The sequence below is a fragment of the Suillus discolor genome (genome assembly GCF_016758755.1).
Source record: "Suillus discolor strain FC423 chromosome Unknown F5147scaffold_37, whole genome shotgun sequence".
In the NCBI taxonomy this organism is placed as follows: domain Eukaryota; kingdom Fungi; phylum Basidiomycota; class Agaricomycetes; order Boletales; family Suillaceae; genus Suillus; species Suillus discolor.
Window position 1 is genome coordinate 274216 of NW_024541284.1, and position 17030 is coordinate 291245.

Sequence of the window (17030 nt, forward strand, 5' to 3'; positions counted from 1 at the left end):
AGATATTTACATTGAAGAATCAGCCTGTATGTATGCTAACCATCTGACTCATTGTCAGTCTCCATCGAAATACCATCAGACTTCCGACGCTTGGGTAATTCCATGGGGAAAGATTGTGAAGCGACACGCTTCTTGACACGGTCTGTGAGAATAGCTGCAGATTGTTTGAGCGTCTTGACAGTGGAAACGAGATCCTCGTCATCCGGAAGGCGGTCAAGATGTGTGTTCAATAGTGTAAGGATGGTGCTGAAGAAAACAGGGTTCTCCATATTGTCCTTCAAAGCTGTACGCCACTCCTTGGTGAGAGGGATTAAGTCTTTGAAGTAAGGATGGATCTTGTCTACAAGACAGCGTTCCTCCTTCTTGGTTACAAAAAAATTGCCCTTGAAGGCCACGCAGGATTCGAGGTCCATGTTGTTCCAGCGATCAGGTATTGAGTTTCATAAGCTATCCTGGCGTACTTGGCCATGGGGACCACAGAATTTGATGCAAATCCAGATGAATACGAAAAAAGTGATTCAAGGTCATCCGAAAAGCATTGAATGACATGTGATACAGGCAACGCCAAAGCGTTTGAAGATGTTTTGGGGATATATTTCAGTTTCTTTCCGCCCAGCGCTGCCTGTTGTGCATCTGAGAGTTGGGTGAGAAGCCCGCAAGACATGAATGGGATTGTTCCCTGTAGATTGGATGAACAGATCAGCACTAGACGTACTGTAATTGACTGAATGCACGTACCATACCACCAATGGCATACTTCAGATCTGGGTTGATGCGCACTGCAAACTCCCAGTCGATTAGAACCCCCCTACTACCACCTCCTAACAGATCTACAATCATTGCATTATCTAAGCTGCAGTCGCGGTGTAGAACCTTGTGTTCCTCCACCGCTGTGCATTGAACTGAAATTAGATTCGTCAGTTCAAATATTGCCAATCAAAAAACAAACACTTACTGATGATGATATCCCTCAGCACTTTCACAAACTCTTTAAGAGTTCGGAACATATGTAGGGGGTGAGTGCAGGGTGTCAAGACAAGTCGAACATGTGAGTGACTGGTCCCTGCAATACTTAGGCATTGCGGTTGTTTTCAGTATTTGCTGGTCACATCGGGCTCTCCATTTGACTTTTCAACCACCCATCAATCCACCAACTCGGGAATGCCAGGGACGCCAGACATGCGCTTCAACATTTTGATCTCATTCATTAGGGAATCGGTGAGGAGAAGGTTTTTATAGATATAAATGGCAAACTCAGATCACATGTCTACCAGATTATATCTGCTTACAGAGTGATAAATAATCATGGCATAGTGGCTTGGCAAGGACAAAAAGATACACGAAAAAGCTAATTTTGATGAAGATGTATAAGTTTTGCAACTCTGACATATGCTAGATAAACTATTGAAAGAGGTCCTGCATCTCTCCAAAGTACTGGTCACCCATTGACTAAGCTGAACTTCATCATGGCTGTTTACAATGCCAACCAGGCGCACATCAAGAGTTGTAAAATGTGTATAATATTGGCACTGAATGGTCATTATTCGTAGTAGTGATGTTTCTAGGGCAATATCTTGTCAAATACAAGCAGATCTTGACCATAATGGTCACTAGTGGTCACTGGCTGTCTAGGCTGAACGTCACGATGGTTAAGGACAACATGATATTGACACCCATTGGTCACTCCTTATATTTTTGATGTGTCTATGGTAATTACAGTCATTCTGCCTGTGTAAAAACTTAGTAATGATACTGTGATACATAGAACACCCTCCAAAATATATCATTAGTCACTGGGGCCGTGTCCTGGACAAGCCCAGACCATAACTTGCAATCACCAATATAAGTAAGGAACCTATCACCATGCCGAGCGTAGTAAAGCATGCGATCATCAAGGGTGTGGATGGCTTAAAGTCAGCAGCAACACCTGTGAGAGATCCAAGAATAGAACTTAGCACACTGGTAAAAAAATTATGAGTGATACAAGCAATCATAATCGAATTTTACTGACCTCAGTATGCAAAAGCAAGTCGGTATACTTGTAATGACGATCAGCATCATCGTCTTTTTTTGTAGGTAATATACCTGTTCAGTAAGTAAGGTCAGGCTCAGGCTGCGGCAATATGGTGTGAATCCAACCGTGAAGTCAATAGATCTCATTCTCTCACCAAAGTGTTGCACTATTGTAGCGGCGAAAATACAGCCAACACCCAAAAGTAAGGAGCAGGAGCACAGCATCTGTGAGGTTATTGTCGTACCTAGACCCAGAATGGCAAGGATGGCGACGTCCATGGCCACGGAAACACCTGCCTGTCAGAACCAATGAGTTACAAAGTATATTTGTGATATTGACACAGGACTTACCAGGGTGATCTGACTCTTAGCTTGACTGGTGAAATCATCGATAAAGGTCCTGACGTCCACCCCATTTACAATACCATCGACGGAAGTATTCTTGATGCAGTCGATTGTGATCGGCATACACAGTATCGTGGCTGCAGTATTGCCCATGAAATAGAGAGCCTTACATGTCCTAGGTTTCTCTATCACTGCGTGACCTCGAATAAGGCGAGCCTCGGGTTGGTTGTGGCGGTTCAAATACTGGTAATGGCCTATTGTGTGTTGACTCAGTAACATCCGATTCATGAAGGGGTAACCTACGTAGCATGTACAATATTCTGCCTGTTAGTTGGGATATTAGTATCTGAATTGCCCGAATTTGCTGGGCTCACATACAACAGTGCACGACACCAGTATCCTCGATGGTTCTGTTTTCTGCGAGGGCTTCTGTTTCTCGGTCGTTATGATGTTATGCCGGATAAGATATAGGTACATACTGACACTGGCAAGTTGTGTGTCGACCTGTCTCATTTGGTCTAGAGTCCAAAAAATTGTAGCTGCAGTGGACTGGTTCAAGGTTGTCGCTTCTGTTGTGTGTTCAGGTGATTCTGGTTGTTGTTGCAGTGAAATAAGGCTTACCTCCAAGATAGCAAAGAATTTCTCTACATGTGCATCTCACTTGTGAGGTTGTCATGTGGAACTTGTGCAGAAAAAATTCTACGTGTCTCCTGCCGAGCAGTGAGACATGAAAATAAGCAAGACAAATTTCGTTGAACGCTCACCAATACTGAGCCTCGAGTTCAAGCCCTGTATAAGCACAATTAAGAACAAGAACAAGAACAAGTAATAGCATAGCAGCGTACTTTTATGCCTCCATTCGCTTGCCTGGATACACTCTCAAAAAAGAAGGTAGCCGTTCAGATCCTCAAGCCAGGTAATGATGCGCAGGTCGTGAACCACGTAGTAGTATTGAAATACATCTTCTCCCCTGTAACTCACTTGGTGAACAACCAGTGTCCACTCATCCTCTTTCGCTGTGGCTCTTGATACATTGATAAAATCTTCGAGCCTTCGTCGATCCATATGCCGTATATTTATCGATGTATACGTATTCTAAATGTTAGCAAGTAAATACATCACTTATACAATTGATCAGTGCTCACCTGTTTGTTGTGATAATAATAAGTTCCCCCTAAGGGGTGGACCAACTCCTCCCAATCACTCCCATACAATTCGGGTCTGTAAGAATGGTCAAATTGACATTGTTACTGGGAGCGAAGTCACTAATGCAGGGTTATCAATTCACTTCATAGGGACCAAGTGATCTTCACGTCCATTCGTACTATATAATAAAAATGACATTCAACTTGAAAATGTAACATATTAGTAAATCCGTACTCACAGCATCACCGGCTCAGCGTACCATGGCAGTTGCGTCGGCCAGATTCCAAAACTGCAGTCCAGTAGCTCCACCAAGTACTGTTGCGAGTGTTGAGTTGCCTAGAGCACAACAGCATCCTGAAGCCTGAGGCAACGTCAGAAGGTACAATACTGGAACGTACCATGTATTCCAACTTGCAAACAATGACAATCAATTGTTGATTGTGTGAACTTGGTGTGAACGAGGGAGCCAATGCAGCCTAGTAACTGTTATTATTATTTCCTTTTTGGAGCTTATTGATTATGATTATTTTCAAAACTTATTTTAAGTTCAAGTTAGCATGGCACACATGGCGACACACCATTTTTGATCATCATGGACAGGTGCGGATCCAGGAATCTCGCACTGCATGTTATCTAAGTTTCAGTTGTCTGAAACAAGGGTAGAAATGTTTTTTCTCGCCATCTGCGACAATTACGACTTAAAAAAAACAACTGTAGCAGCGAGCAGCCCTTCACATTATTTTGCAACTGTGTAGTCAATGAATTTGAGCCTGATCAATAATTTTTTAAAGAAAATACTCAATGATTTACAAGTGTCGGTAGTGCATAACATACAATATATGGTGCAATCTGAACGGCGGCAGACGTAAGTGAAGCAGATGATACTACACCCGACCGTAGGCAGCATGCCACCTACATCGAGGCTGGGACAAACACAAGGCTATTACCATAAGTTGAATCAGTGTGATCGTTGATTGATCCAGTAGGAATGCGTTCCTTGCAAGTATGCACTTGCTCTGATAGAATCGTCTGAAAAAAAGTTGGATGTGATGAAGCTGCAATGACATAAGCATTTGAAGAGAACACACTGTCAATGTAGATGGACGCACACACATTTTCGATTGCTAGTTCAAAGACTTCTACCTCAGCTTTGGCACGAAGCATCTTTGCACGTAAGTAAAGCAGCTCTGAGTGTGCATCACGATGGTGAGAATGGTAATGTTCAATATCGAGATATGTTGTCATCAATCCAGCCTGAGCGACGAGTTCCACTTTGCGTGCCTCATTGAAGGCCTCTTGGACACAAAGGGTAACCCATGTGCTGCACAGGTGGAATGATGGGTTGCACTTTAGGGATACAGTAAGAGCAGCCAAGTAAATTAATGACGATACTGATGTTTACGATGACTGATGTTTGTTGTTCCGGGGAATGGGCAAGCTGATCGACAGCTGAAGCGTTTGAAGGTGGGTCACTTGCGATTGAAAAAAGTTCATTGGGTGACGTGAAGTTGGTGTTTTGTCTCCTTAACCAACTTTCGCATTTCTGTTGTGCAGCTGCTGAATAGGCCATAGGACGTGCAACAACACATCTCCGGGTTGCTGAGACAGAGATGGCGGTTGGGACCTTGATAGGACGAAGTGCTCAAAAGGTATCAGACCACTGAAGCGCCCATTCGTGTACTGAATTAAAAGAATCTCACAAATGATCCATCTTTGCTGGACATAATCAATGGCCTGACTGCATAAAGACACTTCCAACTGACATTGATTCCTCCTCTCTTCCATGAAAGCCAGTTCTGCAGTTCTACACCTTGTACTGTCCCCAGTGATATTGCGCAACAATTCCTCCCTTTGCGCTTCCAACAACCGCTCCCCAACTAGTTGCCAGACATCGCCAAGATCGACCCAACCTCTAACCACAAAATAAAACAAGTACAGTTCAGTTCAGATCTATATGAAGAACTTTCAAGATCTGTGAAGTCTTTCAGAAATTATGGACTGACCGTCTCTGATGGTATAAGTCTTATATAGAATTCCAGCCATTTAGGAGCACTTAGTATATTCGAAAGTTCAAACATTCCAAGATGAATAGCCGGGGAGTTGAATGGTGGAAGGGAGGAGGGGGTCGACATGGTGAATCACAGAAAGTATGTGCAGCGCGTGGTTTCTGAGAAACGGCATCCGCTCTCAGGAATATATTTGTAGTGAACTAGCAGCTGCAGTGATTGAATGTTTCCTGGCCATCAATCCTTCACTGGCGATCGAAATGACGTAAGTGACGTCCAATGAAGTATCATGTAGCCAGCCAATAAAAGATCGTTTATTGTTTATCATGGTCCAGACGGTCGATGGCTGAAGCGAAACTTTTCAGGTGGTAGTAGCTTAAGATCTATGGTGTATCGTCACGACTTTATGTATTTCAACTCTATCGATACCCTAGCAGAGAAATCTTTTTTTACAGATTAAGTACGCCCACATGAATGTCTGTCTTGGAGATCCGATAACAAAATTTCAAACGTGTTTCCACATGGATATACAATTTGCCTATTCGTCCAAGTGTTGGAGAATCGTCTTTCTCTCACGTCCTAGGTGACATGGAAGTCTGGCCAAGAGGAGACTCAACAGGTTATGACAGAAGACCCAGCTGTTGAACAACAGGATTTGGAGAAAGCGCCTAGGTGATGACATGGACAGACGGCCAGGTTTGAGGTGAGGTAGGGACATAGCATGATGGTATGGTGGCTGCTATTAAGCGCTGAGGAGTGGGCTATGATGTCATCTGGGAGTATTTATCCATAATGCTACATGGGACATATACACCGGACTTGAAGCTTGAAGCCTAATATCCAGAGAAGTAGGACTGTTGAATAAAATCTCACAGTGATCATCTTGCATCGGGCCTGGGCCTGCCGGGGAATGAAGTTGAGCTGATATGCTCCGCATTTCCCCATACTCAGTAACAGCAGGTTCGAACGCTCAATATTCAATACTTATCTTCAGTGCAACTCCAGTGCCAACCCTGCAGATCGCGAAGGCATGGAATTCCTTTTTACTCAAGTTGACATGGATGGTTTTATCAATCGGTGATGATTCATAAACCAGGATCAATTCACAGGTAGAGAAATTTTCTAGTGTAAATGATATCAGTGCGATGGAGCTAAGTACAACAGTCTCCATGGATCAATGTCCCGGCCCACGCTCTTGCGCAGCTCCACCTGCATGTGATCCATTCCTAGCTAGCGCTTGGTCCAGCCCAACACCTGATGCACTCCTTTTGAACAGAATTGAATATGACGCTTGATGATTGGTCTTGATCCGACTCGCATACAGTAGGTGCAGCATTTAAAAAGAATGCGGAACTCATTCACTGTAACTCCATCACCAACAGACTCAAGCCTCTTCATCAATTCTGTTCGTTCCAGGAAGGTCCATTCGAGTTGAATCGGGTGCAGTTCTTTATGTTCTGCTGCATTATCACTCAATAAAATGATGACACTGCAGCGCAACAAGCTCATACCTCAACGAGGGTACTGGCAGCTTGCTACAGATGGTCGGTGATAGTATGCGTCAATTTTAACTAGGTGACGGTTAGTTTTGGATTTTCTCAAAAATGAGGAATGCTGACCTTGATATCCACATCGATCAGACGCACGTCTCACATTCCAATAAGTCTTATTGGTGGTCTTATCCCTCCATGGGTATACTGCCGCCTCTGTGTATGCCCCTCTTCCACCTTCCTCTGCACACAGGCAGCACGGGTATTGAAACTGACATTTTTTACGGTACTTCTCAAAGTTTGACGGTAGAAGTTTCTTTCCCTTGTCATCGTTGGGCCTGCATTTTGGGGCTATGTCAACTCTTAGATGCAGTGCGTGATTCAAATGGCATCTTACCAGTACCATTCAATCATTGATTTTGACATACTGTCATAATGTAGGAGGGCAAAGTGGCAAGTCATGGCCTCTGTAATGAGTTTGGTGAGCCTGAGAGCACTTTCATGATAGTCAGGCGGGGCAGTGATGATAGAAGAAGGTGAAGATGGGGCTTCCATTGGGTCAGTCAGTGTATCAAGGACTCACCTTTTTATGGAATATCATGACTGGTTCAACTTTTCCTTCCACCATCAAGTGCGCCAGCCCCAGTCTATGCTGCCAGGATTCTCGTCCGTGAGAATATGGCCATCGTGGCGACCCGGCTAATTGTGTGCCAGCCATCTAGTGCCTAGGTCTATTATGTTATATTATCTTGTTGGATGAAATTGGTGAGTCATTTGTTCTGATTTTTCACCGCTGGGTTCAGCTTGCTGTATCTCTCATCTTTGTAGCACCTTATGGATCTGGATGATTCATCCGGAAGGTGTTTCAAATGCACTTGCACGCGTGGTTTTACTCAGGAAAGCGCCTACACCAGGCATCAACGGTCATGCGTGAAAGGCAAAAAACATTTATTCTCTGCTTTATCAAAAGCAAAGGACTTCCTAGGAGCTGCAAAACAGCTCCAGCTGGATGCCAAGAATGCACCCGCTAGCATGGTGTCTCCAAATACGCAGCTCCACTCCCTGCAAACCTTGTCCGTCTCTTCTGACCTGGTCCACGAGCCATCCAATGAAGAGTTTTCCAGTATTTATCCAGCTCTGTCAGTAGTGCACCCCTCCCAAGATGTGTCGCGTGCAGGTTCTTCTTTGCAATGCAATCTGCCCATCCCAGTATCCGATGCCAATCCTGGCACAGCGTCTGTGGAGATAGATGAAGGCTTATCCCTAGCTCAGCGTAGAACCAAATGTACTGGTGTTTGCATGCCACAACGATATAGACAGTATGAAGACATACTCCCACAGCCTCCCCCGAGCGTTATCAGCCATGCTGCTCAATAGCTGGAGTCCACCCCACCCGAAAAATCCATTGATGCACCTACCACAGCTTGTACATCATCGCGGTCTGCTCCTTTCCGCATGGCAAGGAATGTTTTTGGACTTGTGCACCAGTTTTTTTCTTCAACCCCCCCGTCCCATGACCCGGAAGAGGCTGCAATGTTCCAAGATATCAATTCTATCCCCTCTGTGTCTCCAGCAGAATTGGGTAGTCATGCCAAGCCTTGCAACTCATTTCACCCATACCCCAATCAAACATCTTTTGACCTTGGCCATTGGTACTGGAATGGTAGTGTACAAAAGTCACAGGAGAGCTTCAAGGAACTGCTCAATATTGTCGGATGCCCAGATTTCGATCCTGAAAATGTGCGACTTACGCACTGGGACAAGATCAACTCGCAATTAGGTGTGACCATTGACGATGAGGATGGATATGAATGGCAGGATGATGATGCAGGTTGGTGTAAGACGGAAGTAAACATCCAAGTACCTTTCTCTCGCACTACAACTCAGCCGGGCACTCGACCTTACGTAGTGGCTCAACTCTACCATTGATCTCTCGTATCGGTTATCCGGGAGAAGCTCGCCAATGTCCATGATGATGAACATTTTTACTATGAGCCTTATCAATTACGATGGAGCCCCCCCCATTTACCCCGTGAAGTAAACATTCAGGGAGAGTTGTATACTTCACCAGCATTCATGGATGCACATCACAAACTTCAGGCATCTCCTGGAGAGGCAGGATGTGACTTACCCCGTGTGGTTGCAGCACTCATGTTCTGGTCAGATGCCACACAGCTGACGACCTTCAGTAATGTGAAGCTATCGCTGGTCTACATGTATTTCGGAAACGAGTCGAAATATCACCATTGTAAGCCATCCTGTCACCTGGCTAATCATGTTGCCTACTTTCAGAAGGTATGATGGTCATTCCTCCTCTATGTTTAAACTCACAGCTTTGGCAGCTTCCGGATTCATTCAAAGATTTCATGGGGACTTACACCAAAGGCAAGGGTGTTGGTCGTGAATGCACCACACACTGCCACCGTGACTTGTTCCAAGCTCAATGGAGAGTTTTACTTGATGACGAGTTTTTAGAGGCCTATGAACATGGCATTGTGATTCTCTGTTGTAACGGTATCAAATGTAGATTTTACCCGTGGGTATTTACCTATTCCGCAGACTATCCCGAAAAGTAAGCCATGAATACTTATCTGTAGGATACACAAACTTACCTTAGCAAGGGTCCTCGTTGCTACTATCCGGCAACTAGGAGGTTGTCCCTGCTCATGATGTATCATACCCACAAACAGGCTTCATCACCTGGGCATGAATCAGTGATAGGCAACAGCGTAAAACACTTGCATGTGCCGATACGTCCAGGAGTCAGTTGGTTGCTACAGCATGGAACCTTATCTACGAGAAGAATTTTGGTGTAGATAGCACAGCGGTTGAGTCAATTCTTAAGCCCGAATCATGGGTACCAACCTCTGTGAGAATGTCCATCGATTTGTCGTCTCACCTTTACTAACCTATCATTAGAACACGTTTTCGGACTCTCTTGGTCTGTTTGGCTTTAATATCTTTATTGTGCTTGTCGTCGATCTCTTGCACGAGGTCGAGCTTGGAGTGTGGCATATGCTTCTAATCCATTTACTGAGGAATGCTCACAGCCTTGGACAAGGACCTGATCCATGAGCTTGACAGGAGGTCAGTCAAATATGTCAGTAATGACTTGGTGAACCAACACTCAACTTCTACAGGTACAGGCAGGTCCCCCCATTTGGACCAGCAACAATCAGGCGGTTCTGTTCAAATGTCTCTGAGATGTCGAACATGGCTGTGTGGAATTTTGAGGATCTTCTACAAGTATGTACTCCGAAAGATTGACATACGTCTTCATGTGCTCATTTTGTCTGAGTGTTCTATCCCAGTCTTCAATGGCCTTTTCCCCTGAAGTTCACAACAACACTATCATTGACCTCCTTTTTACTATGTCACACTGGCATGGACTTGCGAAGCTTTGCATACATTCCGACCTGACCTTAGATATTTTTGAGCAGCAAACAACTGATCTTGGCAAACGGTTCCGTCACTTCAAGGAAAAAGTGTGCCCTTCATATCAAACCCAGGAGCTTGATCATGAAGTTGGTGCACGATCTCGCCGGCAGGCAAAGGGAGCGGCCAAACGGGCAGGGACTATTAATGGACGCGGCTCCGAGCGAGCTTTCCAAGGTTCTAACGCTAAAGGTAAAGAAAAAGCAAAGCTGGAACAGAATGTACCTGGGGCAAAACAACCACGGAGGAAAAAGTCATTCAACATTCAGACTTACAAGTTCCATGTCCTTGGAGATTATGTGGCCTGCATTCATCACTTTGGCACAACAGATTCATATAGTACTGAACCAGTAAGTCGCAGCCCACTACCCCTCCATTCATGAACTCAATTTTTATCAGGGAGAGTTAGAGCATCATATGCCCAAAGGCAGATACCATTGTACTGATCAAAATACATTTATTCGCCAACTAACTCGGATCGAGTGCTGTGAGGCACGCTTGCGCCGCATTGAGCAGTGGCAACAACAGGGAGTCTCTCATACAGATGTACACGAAATAGCAAGTGACCCCAGACTACACCATTACATCGGTCAGAGTGAGAGGATATATGATGAGTTTGGCCAGTACCTCCGCAACCACGCAGGAGATCCTGCTATGAAGGTGAGCAATTTCTATGACTTGATGGTCATAATCCTGAGACATCACACAGGATTTCCTACCTCGATTAAAAGAACATATTTTCAATCGCCTCGAGCCAAATACTGCCAAATCGCCTGGGGAGAGATCTGTTTGTTCTGATCAGCACACTTCAATTTTCTTCAAGCATAATTGAATTTATCACCACAACCTTGCCAAATTCAATTACACTACCTATGACGTTCGAAGGGCTCAAGATGTTGTAAACCCAAGGACTCCACATTGTAATATTATGTTACTCCAAGACGATGATACTCACGGTGGCCACTATCGCTATGCCAAAGTGATTGGCATACACCATGTTAACATCGTGCGTGCTGCAAACATATACGAGTCTCACCGCATAGACTTTCTCTTTGTTCGCTGGTACGAATCCATGCAGACTCACACATGGAGCACAGGCACTTTGGGGCGCGTCCATTTCCAGCCTCTAGAAAATCAGAATGCCTTCGGCTTCGTGGACCCAAGCGTTGTACTTAGGGCATGTCATATCATCCCTGCCTTTTCCTGAGGCCAGCGCAATCCAGGTGAATGTGGGATCTCTACTCTCACAGGAGATAAACACGACTGGCACGAGTACTATGTCAACAGGTAAATGGACCCATCTCCCATGGTGATGATGACAGCTAATACTAGGATCTCAGCTTTGTCAATCGTGATACCATCATGCGCTATCACTATGGCCTTGGGGTGGGTCACATATATTCTCATGAAGCAAATATTCTAGAAGACCCCTGCTTGGCACAAGTGACACCCTGCCCTGATACACAAACGACAGTACAGATGGAAAATGAAGCCTTGGAAAGTGAAGGAAGCCTCGGGAAAAGCACTCCCCAACAATCTCCTGGTGATGACAATGATGATGACAATGACGATGAACAGGAGGAAGATGATGATCATATTAGCATCGAGGATCTTGACTTCTTTGATTAAGGTCTCAATGCTAGCACAGAGTTGCTCGCTCAGGCATTGGACGACATGTTTACGACATACCATACTTTTGATTATGAGGACTAATAATATCACAATACTAATCGGTCGCCTGACGCTTCTTCCTGGCGTCTCTTTACTGCATCGGCAATGCATTGACTGGCCATCATTAGTTTTTCACTTCTCGCTTCACTAATTTCTGGCCCAGCCTGACACATCTGGCTGACGGGCTCTTTGCTAGCATTGCAATCCCTGGCGTAACCTGACGCATCTGGCTGACAGGCTATTTGCCGCATTATAATCCCTGGCGTGCCCTGACTCACCATCAAACATACCTGTCACTATACCAATCTCCGGTGTAGCCTGACACTTCTTACTGGCAGTTCTTTACCTCGTTCCCAATCCCTGGTGTGCCCTGACTAGTGGTAATTTTCGCCATGTTAATCTCTGGTATAGTCTGACGCTTCTTGCTGGCCCTTCCTTTTTGATTGGCAATGTTTGGCATGTACTGACTCACCATCACTACTAGTTTGAGATACATTGTTGCTTATCCCTAGCACCGATCTCTGGTGCCCTACTGATCCATGATTCAATGCCCAGTGGTTGAAAGCGGCAAATGGTCACACCCAAGTATTTATTAAGATCTCGTTTGGCACCTTTTCCTTCATCTTGCCGCCCCACCCTCTCGCAAGATGTAACAATTGGTATTGCCAGGATTTATTTATCCCCCGATATTCATCTTTGTACCATCTGCGGGCCAAGTTGCGCAATTATCATTCACCAGTGTAAGTACAATCTACACTGTTTCATCCGCAAAATCACTGATGACCCTGCAGATTGACAAGGTTCACTATCACCAATAAGTGTGACTCTTCAATTGATTTGGTTTTAGCCCTTTCATGGCTTCTCCGATCTTCTATTTCTGGGGTATATGTTTCCAGTGGCCTCAAGAGCACATCCATCTCGCGGACACATCCCATGACATTATAGATCATATAGGTTACCTGGCTACTGGTGGCAATAAACTATATGACATCTACCAGATACAGGTGAGAGCTCTATCATGTTATGTTAAATTTTGATGCAATGGACATATTAGGAGGGCGGTTCTACCTTTCTCAGGAATATCGGCAGCATGTTTTGTAAGGGCAATATAATCAAAAGGGAAGCCTCTCCCATCTGGGCAGTGAGTCCTTTCATCATGAACGTGTCGCCAGACTCATCGCACCGCATACATAGCTTGATGTGCTCCAGCGAATTAATAATATCCTGTTTCACAAAGCCACATTTCCATTAGGGTTTCCACCTCCCGCACCACCCCTCATTAGCGTGGTCGAGTCTCCTCCGCAGGTGCTCAGTCTGGCACCAGCTACATTGTCATACCCATCTCTAGATGAAGATTATGAATCCACAGGACGAAATGTCACAGCATCTATGTATGGACCCACTACTACTGATGAAGACATCATTCTCCTGAGTGCCCTTGAGAAATACTACTTCGTCGGTCAGGCGCCATCCCTTCATCCTGAGCTTTCCTGGACAATGGAATCTAGGCTGGATACTCTTGATTCATCTCAAAAACAGTCGCTCCGAGAGTCGTTGGTAGGGTCAGGTTGGAACAAGCCGTTGCAGCTAGGAAAATGCCTTTATTCAGGGCACTTAGTGGTTGGAATTCCAGAAAACCCGTTCAATGTCCACCATGCATTTTCAAGGCAATCGATAACCACGTGTTTCATCCGAGCAGTCCTTTATTACAATACAACGTTTGAAGCACTATATGAAGAACGGTGTAAGTGTCTGGCTCTAATCCCAAATGTCAATAGCTAACGGAATGATCAGTGAAGGTCAAGAACGTTGCTGGGATCAAGAGTGAAGTGGGTTGGCCGTATTTAAGGAACAAGGTATGCACGTTCTGATGTGTTACCCTCACTCACTCTAAGACGTTAGGGACAGTTCAAGGACTTGCATATAGAATTTACTTCCGACCTGCAGAAGGTTGCAAGAGGTAGTGCGTCTTCATTTACTGGGTTTGTCGTCAGCAATGAGCATAGGATCCAGAAGATGCTCGATTTCATCATTCTTCTCAACTCAGACAATATGGAATGGGTAAGAGACAAGAAACTGCACAATCAATACTTAACATTTTCATCCATCAGGTTCAACGAGGAATCAGTGGTCTTGTTATAACTCAAGCTTTTAAGGAAGTCGTATGGATCACATTGATGCAACCTATCGCTGAACTTTTTGATGTCCATGGACGGATGGCTGATTTATTTCCTGGGGACATTCAAGACTGGAATGGCAATCTATGATGCAGTACTGTATGCTCACTCGTCGTGCTAGTGAGCCTTTTCTCCTTCTTAGAACGTAGCAGTGATGAAAGTGATGCCTCCATCAGATTTACCAGGCCTTTGCTCATGATGTAAAGGTGCAGTCAGCAGTACCTGCAAGTGCCCCAGCTACATTCCAGGGTCCTGGCTGCTTGCAATGGGATGTATATGTCCCTAGAGCAGTTCCCCTCCTTCTCTGAAGTGATCAGACAGCTACCTTCCTTACGGTCAGTGTCCTTTTTTTCGTACACAAATTTTGATCTTGCTCATTGTTTGTATACATTCAGGGAAGCAAATATCTTCGTTATGGATACCAAGAACGGAGTCCCAAGAGCCACTACAATACAAGGAGTGAAGCGGGTGAAGACCTTGGCCGATATTTCACCCATACAAATCAGTAACACCCTGGATTTCCAAGTTCCGTATGCACATCTCACACTTCTTCCCAAAACCTTGATGTACACTGGTAGAGTAGTCGTGATTTGAATGCTGAAATGCATTTTTTGCTTCACATCCTTGCTGTAAGCAACATCATATAGAATATACATAACGGACATTCACTGCGGAAATGAGAAAATAAATGAATCTGTATGAAGTACGAATATAGCTTGTAAATATATGAAAAGCATAGTCACCTCACTTTGAAGGCAAATAATGCGAGAGAAATATGTGGGGGAAATCCCAAATAACAGGCAGATAAACAGGATATAAACATGGCAGGACCTCACCGAAATGCACCCAACAAATCCTCTGGCACCTTCGAGCCCTTGAGCACTGCTACACTGGGTCCACTGGAAAGGAAGAGGGCATCGCAAACCCCAGAAAATGTGTCCACCTCGAAACGAGCACGGCCTGCAGGAGGGGACGCAGGACAGAACGGGGTTCGAGTGAGGCACCATTGTCGCACAGCTTGCTGAGAAAGTTGATTGGTTGACACTGCAGAGTAAAGAATCAGTTGAATTCAAGCCGCAGATTGAGGAACTTACCCAGGCGAACCATATGCTGCAAGTGACTGTCGAAGATCACCTTGCTGCAATACATGAGCTCGAAGCAACTGTTGATGCGCAGAGTGCATCACTAGAAGAACTACTTACATTGATAGACTTGACATCCTAGAAGTGTGTGCGCAATGACAGTGAGTGGTTTGAAGTGAGTCTTGAGTGTTCTGAGTCAGCGCAGCAGTCTGTCATGTCCGTCGTCGTCGTGAGAAGTGATGATGAGCGCCTACGGCATACTGTGAGCGCGCAATTCCAAGGACTTATAAAAATAATGATAAGCTAGCATATAGCTATAGTGTACGGTAATTGCAGAAAACAGACTACATCATGTTTATCATTGTTTGGCCTTACTTGGTGTGACAGAATGTGATTACACGTTATTACTGTCACATCTGTATCACGATTCACAAACACCAAATAAGGAATATTCATGGCAAGTATATTGAATCCTCCTGATCGTATATACTTACATTCGCATTAGACACAATGACTCGAGTCACACATTCACCTCAGGTCGGAAGCGATTCTTGTGTAAGTTTTGTCATGTAGGTAATTTAAATACAATCTCACATTTCACAGACACAATTTGATCTGTGGATGGAAAATAGGGTATGCATTTAGTAACACGTCGCCATCATGGAACCTGACTTCAGGACCCGAGGCAGCCGCTACTCTGCGGCCACCGATGTCACATTGCATCAGGCAATTGACCCGCTTCTGTGCCGACAACCTTGCTCGTGTGGCACAACACGTGACGCAATGCGTGAATTCAGTAATGCAGAGCGTGCGTGTTTTTACTCAATTATTAAAGAACCGATAACTAAAATGCTCTAGCTATGAACGTTATGAACCACAACTTGAAGCTTGTTGCTGCTACACTCATACCAACATCATATCACAGCACTAGCTAGCAGTGCTTACATCTACTACCCCATATATGCTCAACTAATGTGATGATCATGATCCATTTTCAAATTACAATACCAAGGGTAGTACTAGTATGACTAGTAGAGTACCGGCACTACTAGCAATAGAGTACACTACCGCAATATCCTACACTGGGAAAATTCTTATAGTTGCACGATCTTACTTATAGGTTTGAATTGAAGAGTATCATACTTTTACAAAGATATTTTCACGCTGATTTCGAATTTCCAAAGATCAAGAGAATCCAGTCCATGATCGAGTGAGATATTGAAATTGATGACATATCCAAAAAAGGAAAGAAAAATACACAGCCTGCTGCAGCACAACAATTGCGTAGTACTACGTTCGACTTAGTACCATGAACTCTCAGAGGTGCCCTAGAAGCTGCCACATTACTCATGCTTTCCCTAGTCCAGGAACTTCGGCCAGACAAAGATCCTTCAAGTTCAGGTTCTCACCAATTCCATCTTGGAGGAATACTATTGCTAGATCGGTCTCAATAAGCTATTCGTTCTGTCACATCATACATCTGCAGCAGTTTGGAATCCCTCGCATTACAGATAATGAAGGAGTTGTTGATAGCCTCGTCGGTGCTGCTATAGCTTTGGTTCGTGATTTACTCTACGTCTCTGGTCCTTCTTTCTTGTTCTGAAACGATCACAAGATCAACAGAGCACGAGCACAGCGTCGAGCTATTGGGAGCCTCCTCTAATG

At 44.6% G+C, this 17030-nt stretch overlaps 7 protein-coding genes across 7 annotated transcripts; 3 read left to right on the forward strand and 4 right to left on the reverse strand.

Annotated features, from left to right (window-relative positions):
* Positions 1-35: 35 nt before the first annotated feature.
* On the reverse strand, positions 36-1007 carry F5147DRAFT_654076 (uncharacterized protein; the record flags this gene model as incomplete). Its single annotated transcript, XM_041433842.1, has 4 exons — positions 36-383; positions 548-679; positions 739-902; positions 956-1007. 4 exons carry the CDS (start codon positions 1005-1007, stop codon positions 36-38), a joined length of 696 nt encoding a protein of 231 aa, XP_041291390.1.
* A 733-nt stretch (positions 1008-1740) lies between these two features.
* Positions 1741-5636, reverse strand: F5147DRAFT_654077 (uncharacterized protein; the record flags this gene model as incomplete). Its single annotated transcript, XM_041433843.1, has 19 exons — positions 1741-1855; positions 1928-1959; positions 2012-2085; positions 2259-2310; positions 2365-2657; positions 2737-2787; positions 2838-2979; positions 3340-3453; positions 3504-3579; positions 3647-3682; positions 3743-3840; positions 3903-3951; positions 4083-4126; positions 4339-4388; positions 4452-4533; positions 4618-4851; positions 4907-5128; positions 5315-5416; positions 5508-5636. The coding sequence occupies 19 exons, from the start codon at positions 5634-5636 to the stop codon at positions 1741-1743; spliced, it is 1995 nt and encodes a 664-aa protein (XP_041291391.1).
* A 1048-nt stretch (positions 5637-6684) lies between these two features.
* F5147DRAFT_654078 (uncharacterized protein) lies at positions 6685-7555 on the reverse strand (the record flags this gene model as incomplete). The annotated part of the gene is made up of 6 exons (XM_041433844.1): positions 6685-6813; positions 6873-6999; positions 7022-7045; positions 7164-7243; positions 7277-7338; positions 7429-7555. The coding sequence occupies 6 exons, from the start codon at positions 7553-7555 to the stop codon at positions 6685-6687; spliced, it is 549 nt and encodes a 182-aa protein (XP_041291392.1).
* A 279-nt stretch (positions 7556-7834) lies between these two features.
* On the forward strand, positions 7835-8377 carry F5147DRAFT_775150 (uncharacterized protein; the record flags this gene model as incomplete). The annotated part of the gene is made up of 1 exon (XM_041441674.1): positions 7835-8377. One exon carries the CDS (start codon positions 7835-7837, stop codon positions 8375-8377), a length of 543 nt encoding a protein of 180 aa, XP_041291393.1.
* Positions 8378-8455: 78 nt separating this feature from the next.
* On the forward strand, positions 8456-12064 carry F5147DRAFT_775151 (uncharacterized protein; the record flags this gene model as incomplete). Its single annotated transcript, XM_041441675.1, has 11 exons — positions 8456-8831; positions 9165-9295; positions 9343-9572; positions 9722-9869; positions 9920-10006; positions 10062-10087; positions 10141-10246; positions 10312-10785; positions 10835-11095; positions 11145-11222; positions 11768-12064. 11 exons carry the CDS (start codon positions 8456-8458, stop codon positions 12062-12064), a joined length of 2214 nt encoding a protein of 737 aa, XP_041291394.1.
* Positions 12065-12960: 896 nt separating this feature from the next.
* Positions 12961-14373, forward strand: F5147DRAFT_775152 (uncharacterized protein; the record flags this gene model as incomplete). The annotated part of the gene is made up of 6 exons (XM_041441676.1): positions 12961-13110; positions 13161-13247; positions 13301-13850; positions 13901-13962; positions 14009-14167; positions 14218-14373. 6 exons carry the CDS (start codon positions 12961-12963, stop codon positions 14371-14373), a joined length of 1164 nt encoding a protein of 387 aa, XP_041291395.1.
* Positions 14374-14657: 284 nt separating this feature from the next.
* Positions 14658-15502, reverse strand: F5147DRAFT_654081 (uncharacterized protein; the record flags this gene model as incomplete). Its single annotated transcript, XM_041433845.1, has 4 exons — positions 14658-14910; positions 15120-15327; positions 15378-15445; positions 15486-15502. 4 exons carry the CDS (start codon positions 15500-15502, stop codon positions 14658-14660), a joined length of 546 nt encoding a protein of 181 aa, XP_041291396.1.
* Positions 15503-17030: the final 1528 nt, after the last annotated feature.